This window comes from Orycteropus afer, unplaced genomic scaffold (assembly GCF_000298275.1).
Source record: "Orycteropus afer afer isolate SDZICR_OR568_19922 unplaced genomic scaffold, OryAfe1.0 scaffold00435, whole genome shotgun sequence".
Taxonomy (NCBI): domain Eukaryota; kingdom Metazoa; phylum Chordata; class Mammalia; order Tubulidentata; family Orycteropodidae; genus Orycteropus; species Orycteropus afer.
The window spans coordinates 2,034,692-2,046,465 of NW_006922022.1; the positions used below are offsets into that span (position 1 = coordinate 2,034,692).

General features: G+C 36.5%; 1 protein-coding gene across 1 annotated transcript in view; it reads right to left on the reverse strand.

Annotated features, from left to right (window-relative positions):
- Nucleotides 1–11,774, reverse strand: part of CCDC171 (coiled-coil domain containing 171) — a 466,256-nt gene that overhangs the window by 350,033 nt on the left and 104,449 nt on the right. Inside the window, exons 7-8 of the mRNA XM_007954161.2 lie at nt 6,220–6,380; nt 1,060–1,198 (exon numbers count right to left, since the gene is read on the reverse strand). Of these exons, the coding sequence (XP_007952352.1) occupies nt 1,060–1,198; nt 6,220–6,380 (300 nt within the window). The remainder of the gene's footprint in view (nt 1–1,059; nt 1,199–6,219; nt 6,381–11,774) is intronic.

Here is an 11,774-nt window from a genome sequence, read left to right on the forward strand (position 1 = left end):
CTACTTCCGTAGTGATACTGCCTCGGAAACCCAAGGAGGGGTCGCTATGAGTCGGTGCCGACTCGACGGCAAATAACAACAACAACAACAAAGTTCTGACTTAAGGTGGATGGGAGAGTAAGAAAAGACAGACCCAGAAAAAATTTCATAGATAGCAAGATATCAGAGATGGGCCTTACCAGATGTCTAGAAATTTGATAGTGGAAAACAAGAGACAACATTCCAGTCAATATAGCCCAAAAAAATGAACAGCATGAACAAAAGTAAAAAGATATGAGAATATATAATGTGTTTAGGAAGTCAAGAGTATTCTAATGGCGCTGAAGCAAAATAGAGGGCAATGGCAAGAAACTGGAAAAGTAATATGGAGATAAAAAGAAACAGGGGCTTAGATTACATACCAAGGTGGACTTTATTATAAAAGCAACAAGGTTTTTGAATAAAGAGAGGTTGATAAAATCAGATTGATAATTTAGAAAGATAAATTTGGCATTGGTATTAAAGCTAGACTGCTGGAGAATGGGGAGAGATCAGATACAAAACGATTATAAAACATAGTCTTTGGAATCTGTCATTAGATCTACTGATTGTATATCTTGAGTCCTCACCCAAGGTAATATTGTTTTATGTACTTTTTTAAAAAAGAAAAGAAAAACTCTTGAACACACTTTAAAAGATCCTATAATTTATACTTTTCACTAATTCAGTTAGTTCCGCCCTCCCCCACCCCACCCCCCCGACCATTCCAAATCAGAGAGGTTTTATTATGTACATACTTGTTTTTACTCGGAAGGAAGGGTGGGCAATATACTTCCGTAGTGATACCACCTCAGAAACCCAAGGAGGGGTTGCTATGAGTTGGATCCAACTTGACAGCAGTACACTGTGATTGTTGCATTGGTTATTAGTCAGCATCTCCAGTTTTGATTTTTTTTCTTAATATGTCACTAAAATTATTTTCATACTACTATCTCCTGGCCTTTTGTGAGGATAAAACCTACCACATATCAATTTGATGTAATAAAATAATTGCCATAGGGTATTCTTTTTTATCCTTACCATTACCAGTTCTTCCTGTAATTCACTGGAATTTTTTTCATTATACTGCAGTCTCTTTGAAAGGTCCATAATTACTTTCTTCTGTTCCTCAATCTCTTCATTTAGTTTCTTATTTTTGGAGAAATACTCTCTTTCCAATCTGAAAAGTTAAAGAGTCAGAACTGGTTTTTCAAACATGCTTTTTGTCAACTGCTATTATACAACTTTAAAACAAGAAGCAAATACACTATATGTATCATTTTTGCATGCCAAGAGGCCTTTATAGGCTATCTTTACTCTTTTCTGATAAACAAGATCACACATTCTTAAACAAAAGATTTTAAAAGGATGAGACTTCCCCTTTTGATAGCAGGTATTTTTATTATGACCAAGATTATATGAAAAATAGACTTGGTTACTGTTAATTGGTTTCACCATTATTTCTGAGGCATAAAAACCACTTACCAGTTCAATTATCTCAGTCACTGCCTCAAAACTGAGAAAATAATTTTACCAAACAATTTTCAAATTAAAATTCAATCTTAGAAATGGAAGAAATGTTTTACTCCTAACTATCCATGGACATGATGCAGTGGCAAAGAAAATCCAAAAGAATCACTAAAAGTCATTCATATTCACTTTGAAAACATATATGCATTTCTTCTCAAAGCCTTGCCTTCCTATTTAAACTTTTCTCAAGCTGGTGTTAAAATTGTGTTTACATTCTCTTATAGACATATAATGACAGACAGTTCAGAAGTATTTTTGCTTAAATTTTGCTATAGATAATCAGCTACCTGGATAATTATTCAAATTTAAGAGTTGTCATTATTTTTAATGTAAGTTTTAGTCTTTCCAATAAGTGCAGTAGACCCATTTCCTCTAATTTTGTAAGCTTTAATGCAAAAGATAAAGTGACTCTAAACATTCAAACTAAAATCAAATACTGAACTAGTTTTTGAATGGCATATGATCTTTTCTAAACAGCCCACTTTCCTTTTTCTATGGTAGAACACAGACAATTCTAGTGTTAACTGTAGTGTATACTTTTCCTTGGATCAAGGACATATCAAGGTAACAAAACAAACAAACAAAAAAAAAACCTCACTGCCACGGAGTTGGATCCAACTCATAGCAACCCCTCCTTGGATTTCTGAGGCGGTATCGCTACAAAAGTAGATTACCCAACCTTCCTTCCGAGGAGTGGCTGGTGGGTTTGAACCGCCAGCCTTCTGGTTAACAGTCAAATGCCTCAGTCACTATGCCATCAGAGCTCCTATACCAAGGTAGAGTAACTAAAATTTTAAAATAAAAGTACACAGGAGGATTGGATGCTGCAGTTATGTCAATCTCCCAGAAAGTTGAACTACACAACAAAGATGGACCCAAGAGGAGAAAAGATAAGAAAATCAGAAAAGCAACCCAGGAATCACAGCATCTAAAATAATAAAGTTACAGAAAGCCAAAGTAGAGAAAATGAAAGGGAAGTAATCAGCAAAGCAAAAAAAAATTCCCAGAATAAATAACATGAGTCTCTAGACTTGAAGGGTCTCAATGAGTAACCAGACCATGAATGAAAAATGATTCATGCCAGGCCCATCATTACGAAATTTTAGAACATTAGAAACAAAGAGAAGATTCTAGAGTGTCCATAAAGTATACAGATATACTTCATTGTTATATCATATATTATAATACAATACAAATAAATCATTTCTATATATTTGCCTACATATCCAGAATTGGGAGTCACTCTGTATAGGTTCCCAGAGGAAAACACAAGTGACACAAAAAAGATCAGGAATCTAATGGCTTCCAACTACTCAACACAACAGAATGAATAGCCAGCTAAAGTACCAAAAAAGGTAAAGTTTAAATAAAAACATTTTCACCATGCAAGTTTTAAAAATTTTCATCTGATGTATGATTTCTCAGGAAGCTATTTTACAAGGGAGTGAATCAAAATAGAAAGATGGAGCCAAGGGACCCTACACAGAAGGAAAAATAGAAGGAATTCCCAGCATGATGATAAAAGAAATTCCCACTTTTATATATATATAATACTGTATTATCAATAATAACAAATATTGACCTATGGGTAGGTACATAGGTAGGCAGGTTGAGTGACCAAGGTACGTCTAAGAAAAGAATACATTCATGACCATAAGGTCAGCAGATGATATTTCTACATATGTATTTGTATGTGCCGTGAAAGTGTATATATAAATAGAACTAACAGGGCAAAGTCATGATAACTTCTTAGCCACAGCCCACCACCCTGAGGGAGCGAGTTACTGGAAATGTGGGCTCAGGACCATGGTCACCGAGGACATCAAGCTCAATTGGCATAACATACTACACAAACACATTGTTCTACATCCTACTTTGGCGAGTAGCACCTGGAATCTTAAAAGCCATCTAGAAGCAACAATTGGTCTCTCCTAATCCAGAGCAAAGAAGAATGAAAAAATTCAAAGACACTTGGAAACAATTAGTTCATGAGACTAGTGGACTATCCGAATCTCAGCCTACATGACCATGAAACCAGAAGAACTAGATAGTGGCTGGCTACCACTGTCAACCACTTGGACAGGGATCAGTGCAGAAGATCCTAGAGTGAGAGAAAAATGTGGAATAAAACTCAAAATCATAAGAAAGACCAGGCTTATTGTTCTGATAGAGACTGATGAGACCCCTGAGACCATGACCACTAGCCACCCTTCAGGCCTGGAATTGAACTCATACCTGTGGCTTCCAGCCAAACAACAGACAGGCATATAAGGTGATTATTTACACCAGGTAGGTACACTCCTTAGAACAATCAATCATGGGAAATCAAAATTTTCACAGAGAGAGGGAGATAGCTCGAAGAGCAGTAATGCATAGGAAAGGACACGGAAAAAAAGGTAACCACAGGGAGGAAGTGGGAAGAGAGCTGTTACAGTATGGGGATTGCAATCAATGTGTGAAACAAAATGTGTATGAACTGCTGTAAGGAAAATGAATTTGCTCTGTAAATTTTCACCCAAACCACAATTAAAAAAAAAAGAAAGAAAGTCCTGGGACAACTGTATACCAAACCAAAAAACGAAATCCACTGCAATCAAGTCAATTCTGACCCATAGTGATCCTATAGGACACAGAAGAACTGCCCCACTGGGTTTCCAAGGCTGTAAGTCTCTATGGAAACAGACGGCTACAACTTTCTCCCAAGGAGTGGTTGAGTTCAAAATACTAACCCTTTGGTTAGCAGCTGAATACTTTAACTATTGTGCCACCACAGTGCCTTTGAAAAATGATTCATTCAGAATGTAGAAGGTGGAGAGATGAGTTTAGTAGGGATGTCTCTTAGAAGAAAGTTAAAATGATAGAATTTCTGAAGGGCTGGAAAATAATGAGACTCTTCAGTTCTAGCATAGTGGCTACGGCACTTGACTGCTAACCAGAAGGCTGGCAGTTCAAATCCAGCAGCCACTCCTCGGAAGGAAGATGGGCAATCTACTTCCGTAGTGATACTGCCTCAGAAACCCAAAGAGGGGTCGCTATGAGTCGGGTACGACTCGACAGCACACAATAACAACAACAACTTCAGTTCTATTAGAAAGTTTAGGAATAAATCAGCAACTGGTTCACATAAAACAATCTAATTTAAAATGAGGCAATTATTAACTGTTCATTCATTTGTTGATTTAGCAAATCATGTGTGGTTAAAGGAGCTCTGGTGGTGCAGTGCCTAAGGCATCTGACTGCTGACCAGAAGGATGGCTGTTCAAATCCACCAGTGCTCTGAGGAAAGAAGATGATGCAATCTAGTTCTGTAAAGATTTACCACCTTGGACACCCAAAGAAGGTCACTGTGAGTCAAAAATTAACTCAATAGTTAAGTGCTCAGCTTCTAACCAAAATGTCAGCAATTCAAACCCACCTGCCACTCTGCAGGAAAAAGATGAGGCAGTCTGCCTCTGTGAAGATTACAGCCTTGGAAACTTAATGGGGGGCAGTTTTACTCTATCCTGTAGTGTCACTATGAATTGGAATTGACTCAAGGGCAAGGTGTTTTTTGGGTTTGGGATGTGCCAGGTACTATTCAAGGCACTGGGAAGATAGCAATGAATACAACAAAATACCTATCCACATAAAGAGACAGACAATAAACAACAAAGACTATAATAAAATGTCAGGTAGGTAGTATTAAGTGCTGTAAAGAAAAACGACAGATTACAGAATAAAAAAATAAATAAATAAAAGCAGAAGTCTAGAAAAATAAAATACATAGAACACAAAAAATAAAATTCTATTGACAAGATGAGAGAAAGGAAGGAATAGTGATAAATAAGTAAAGGCTAAAGATAATATCTAAAGTTAAAAATAAAAAAATGACAGAATATACATGCTATTTAGTAATAAATATCAAAAGAAACAGTGATAAGAATTAAAAGTTGTCTCAAAAGAGCAGAAACTGGAAGTAGATAGGGATGGAGCATAAAACTCATGTTTTTCAGGAATCGAATATTACTGTTTATTTAGATAATGTGAAAGAAAATAGAATTTTTAATTAAAAGTTATTTTCACTCAACAAAATACCAAATGTTGTTCATGGCTATTTTATAAGTCCAAACAGGGTCCACTGAAACAGGAGAACAGGCCTTGCTGTCAGCACAACCAAAAGAACATGGCTTCTCTGCCTCTTCCAAGAGCCTCATCATCCAAGAGTCAGAAGGGCACGAGTATAATGAAAGTTAAGTAGAACCCCTGTCTCTTTAAATTAGCCAGTAGTAGCAGTGCTACTCCTACTACTATTGTTTCTGCAGCAGAAAAAGAACTCAAGCATCAGTCACCTCCACATAGACCATTTTATGTCACTTTAAAATCGAAATATTTAAAAGTATTACATATATCAGTAAATATGATACAAAAGACATTAATGTTTACTTTTCTAGTGTAGGCCTGCATTTTAGAGACTACTCTGAATACCCAGGATACTTCAAAATCTAAAAGAGCATTATCACATTTATCTATTCAGGGACATAGAAAACTATAGCTACATTTTATGAAGCTTTTTACTCCCAATCTACTACTGAAATTAATGGGAGCTATATCTAAAATACTACACATTCCTACTTACATAGTTTTCATAAAATCTTTATATTAAGTCAGAGAATTATACAGTAAAACACTTACATATTTAGTTTTGCAAAGCTCTCTTGTGCATTATGCTTTTCTCGCTCATATGCACTTTCAACTTCCTTGAATTCATTTTTTATCATTTCCAAATCAGCAACAGCTTCTGCTTGGCTGGCCTTTTCTACTTGTAAAGCTCCTTCGAGGTCTCGAATCCTTAACTACCAGATGACAGTAGAGTAGTTAAAGCAATTTAAGCAATACTAGTATCAACCTTAAATTGAGTAGCATATTTCTTAACAGCAGATTATCATTCATCAAAATACTTTTCTTTTCATCTTCAGTTTAAAAAGAAAAATAAACAAAAGACAGTTTATTCCCTTTCTCAATATGTTTAATGGAAGGGGAAAAAATGAGAGAATGAAGAGTAGGTACATTACGAAAAAAGATAAGGTGATACCATACAATCCATCCTACCAAAGTGTCCGATTCTGACCCACTAATCCATTCAAAAGGAACTCAGGTAGCATAGTGCCTAAGGCACTTGACTGCTAACCAGAAGGCTGGCGGTTCAAACCCACCAGTCACTCCTTCGGAAGGAAGGTTGGACAATCTACTTCCATAGTGATACTGCCTTGGAAACCCAAGGAGGGGTCACTATGAGTCAGGTCCAACTCAACAGCACATAACAACAATGACAACAATCCATTTGAACATTTTTTTTTTTATAAAATGATAAATGTTTTTGAAAAGTAAATATTATTCTTCTGAGACCAATCATTAAGTGAACATAGTTGTAAATCTAAAAAAGCTAAAAATGTTTTCATTCTTAGAGGCTTCTCACTATAGAAAAGAGGAATTTTTTTAATCAAAAAATACTATTGATGGAAATATTTATGTTTGTAGTGATATGATGCCTGGGATTTGCTTCAAAATAATCAGGGGAAGGAGAAGTATTATAACCAATGAAACAAGATTGACCAGAGTTAAGTGTTGAAACTGAATGATGAATACATGAGGCATTTATGTTATTGTTCTCTCTACTTTTGCATGTGCTTGAAATTTTACATTACGTAAAATTTACACTTTAAAAACCAGATTGTCTGTGTCCACCAACAGTAGAAGGGGTAAAGTATATTTTCACAAAATAATAATAATACATAGATATAAAAAAAGTCCTAAAGCAATTATTTAAGGTGGTTCTCTAGGTAGAGTTATAGAAAGAGCTCCAAGATACACTGTTAAAGGTCCAAACAGCGTATAAAGTATGCTTTACTTTTGGTATGCTGTTGTTGGTAGTTACCATTGAGTCAGTTCTGTATTGAGTCAGTTCCAACTGAAAGCGACCCTATGTTCAACAGAACAAAACACTGCCCAGTCCCACGCCGCCTTCACAATCATTACTATGCTTAAGCCCATCATTGCAGCAAGTGAGAAAAATGAGAATAAGTGAAGGGCAAGAGGGTGGATGAATGGGAGGGACAGGAGTGAAAGCAAGAATTCCCAATCTTTTGATATTGTTTTGATTTCTTAACTATGTGAATACTTTACCTTTTGTGAAAATTAAGTTAAAAATTAAAAATATTGTTTGCTAAAGTTTAAGAAAAGGGGAGGGGGAATGTGTCACACTAGATAGAAAATAGGTTTTAGAATAATAAGAATGCCAGCTCTGAAAATTAACCTATGTGACCTTGTGCATATTACTGAAACTCTTCATCTGTTGACAGTGAACAATAACAATAACATCCAGACTATCTACTTTATAGGTTACATCAAGGATCAATGACACAATATTTATCTGATAAATGTTTATCAAACACAGATATGCTTGAGGCAACGTGTTAGTGCTCAAAATATATTCAACTATCATGAAAATAGCAGTCTTAATTCTTGAGGAATTCATAGTCTTTATGAGAAGCAAGAATACAGAGAATGTGGTAAGTGTCCCCACGACAGCAGCACACCCAAGGGGCTATGGAGCCACAGCAGAGCTGGAATTCAGCTTACAACAGACCTCACAGGGAAGATGAAAGCCAACCTGAATTTTGAATGAAGAAATCACCAAGAAACGAAGTCTAGTACAACATGAAAATGCTTCAAAAATTAATCTATGCAGATGATAAGCACCAGAATTATTTTTTCTAAATATCCGAAACTATTTTAGAATAATATTGAATATTGAATAATAAAAAGCAGAATACATACATAGCTACAACTCAATTTAAATGTTCAATTTGTGGCCCTTTAAGCTCTATTTATCTTATTTGTTTTTGTCTAAATGTACTATAAAAAAGTCAAATAACAAATCTAGGAAATACTTTCTTCTGATGACATTGCTATCTTCTTTCTCTTTCCAAAAATAAGCACACTCATTCACAAATGGTAAACCAATCCAACTGAAATAAAATGAAGACTTCAAATTAACAATTCTGAGTAAAATCTTTTGTTTTAGATTCTATTTTCTTGCTTTTTTGCCACAGCATCCAAACAAATCTGATAAAAGAACTCTTAAAATATATATTTGACAATAGTTTATGACAACATGGTGATGAATTAAAGCTACTTAACAGTCCTATTTTCTTTTTAAATTAGTATGAAACTTCACTAAATGTACCTCACTGGAATTACTTGTCAATATCCATAGGCTTATGGTTAAAATACAACTTTTGCTTTTTTCTAAGTCAGAGCACTAAGTTAGATATCAAATATTAACTTTAAATAATATATAGTTAAGTAGCTCTGGTGGTGTACTGACGCAGGCATTTGGCTTCTAACCAAAAGGTCAGTGGTTCAAACCCACCAGCTGCTCCACAGAAGATGAAGCAGTCTGCTTCCTTAAAGATTTACAGCCTTGGAAACCCATTGGGGGTTGCTATGGGTCAGAATCAACTCAATAGCAGTGAGTTTGGTTTGAGTTTTTATATAGAGATAGACAGACAGATATAGGTAACAGTTAATAATTTTACATATAGACTTAGTCCGCAGGCAGTACTTCCTTATTCTTTTGTTAGAATGCTACACCCTCACTTCTCAGAAATTCCTCCTCATTCTCCAAGACCTAGCAAAAAGAATACTTTCCTTAGAATGCCTTCCCTTTAATTTTCCCTCTGACATTTTATTCTTCTCTTTATTATGCTCCCATAGTTTTTTAGACTTTTGTGTTTCTACCTATCTCTATGTACTGATCAATCAGTCAATATAGATCAATAAGATATACATATGGATAGACATATAGATTTCTGACAATAGACACAAATTCCAAAAGGGAACTCATTTACTTTTCTATTTCAATTCTTACTGTAGTAATAGGTGTATGCCCAGGATACACAGTCAATAAATGAAGGTGCATAATGTTCACAAAAGAAATTCATCCCATGGCTGCTGATAAAGAGAATAATCAGTTAACTTTTTCCATAAAGAGCCAGATGGTAAATATCTTAAGATTCACAGGCCATAAGGTCTCTGTCATGGCTACCCCACTCTGCCACTGTAGCACAAACACAGCCATAAACAAACAAAACCTTACAAGAACAGGTGGTAGGCAGGATTCAGCCTATGGGTAGTAGTGTGCCAGCCCCTCTTCTAATGTAATAAATACTTGTTCAACTACATCCTCATACTATATACGAGTGTCGTATACTAAGTCGGATTGCACATTAGTTGTCTGAATATAATACTGTTTATCTCAGATGTTATAACACAACCTAACAAAATTCATTATAAAAAGTATCCACAATTTGAAGAAATGTTCACAATTATTAGCCATTAGAGAGATGAAATCAAAACAACAATGAGATATCATCTTGTCCCAGCACTAGTAGCAAAGTTCAACAAGACAGAAAATAACAAATGCTCCTGAGGATGCAGAGAGATTGGGACTCTTCATACACTGCTGGTGGGACTGTCAAATGATACAACCAGTAAGGAAAGCAGTATGGTGATTCCTTAAAAAGTTGGAATTAGAAATACCATTTGATTCAACAATTCCATTACTAGGTATATATCCTAAAGAAGTGAGAGCCAGGACAAGAACAGATATATGCACAACCATGTTCATCGCAGCACTATTTACAATAGCAAAGAGATGGAAATAACCTAAGTGCCCATCAACAGAAGAATGGATAATGAAACTACAGTACATACATATAATGGAATAGTATGCAACACTAAACAATAATGTAGAATCTACAAAACACCGCATAACATGGATGGACTTGGAAGACATTATGTTGAGTGAAATAAGTAAATAACAGAAGGACAAATACAGTATTTCATTATTGTAAAAAGTCAAGGAAAGGTTTACACATGGAAGGAAACTTTGTTGGTTACCAGGGATGAGAAGGTAGAGGAGGGAACACTGCTAAATAGGTAGAGACAAGTACTGATGTGGGTGAAGGGAAGAGCAATGTACCAAAAGAGACTGATCTACACGGTGGCATTGAGGAAGAAGACAGAAAGAGAGACACGGGAGGTACAGAAAACAAAAATGAACCCTTTTGCACGTACAGTACTACACTGTCAGTGATGGCAAGCATTGATCTACAGGTGGATAGATGGGTGGATAGGCTGAATAATCAGGTACGTCTAGGCAGGGAGGAGTGTGCCCGTGACCATGTATAGTGTTGGGAGACAATGCCTCTAAAAGCATATCTGTATGTGCTGTAAGAATGTCTGGGTGTATAGCAGAGCTGACAAGGGAAGATTGCGGTGACTTCTTGGCCACAGCCAGCTACCCTGAGGGAGCGAGTAATTGGAGGTATGGGCTCGAGACCACAGGCACAGGGGACATCAAGCTCAACTGGCATAACATACTACCCCCAAAAATTGTTCCACATCCCACTTTGATGACTAGAGACTGAGAGGTCTGAAAAGCTTGCAAGAAGCCATCTAGATGCAATTATGGGGTCTCTCCTCATCAAGAGCAAAGAAGAATGAAGAAAACCAAAGACACATGGAAACAATTAGTCCAAGGAACTAGTAGACCATGCGATCCTCAGCTTATATGACCATGAGATCAGAAGAACTAGATGGTGCCTGGCTACCACTATCAACCACTTGGAGGGTGACTGGTGCACGAGATCCTGGATAGAGTGGGAGAACAATGTGGAATGAAACCAAAACATAAAAAAATTTTAAAAGACCAGGTTTGCTCGTCTGACAGAGCCTGCTGGAATCCATTAGACTATGGCCACTAGCTACCCTTCACGTCTGGAACTGAACTCACTCTTGTGGCTTCCAGCAGAACAACAGACAGGTATATAGGGTGAACATTAATATCAGGTAGAAATACTCCTTGGAGATGTGGTCATGGCTTGGTCACAGGCAGCTACCCAGAGGGACCGAGTAGTTGAACCTGCAGGCTTGGGACCATAGTCGCAGGGAACGTCAAGCTAAATTGGCATAACATACTATACAAAACATTGTTCCACCTCCTACTTTGGCAAATAACGACTGGGATCTTAAAAGCTAGCAAGCTGCTATCTAGATGCAACGATGGGTATCTCCTCATCCAGAGCAAAGAAGAATGAAGAAAACCAAAATTCACGGAAACAATTAGTCCTAGCGACTGGTACACCATCCGATCTGCAGCCTATACAACTATGAGACCAGAAGAA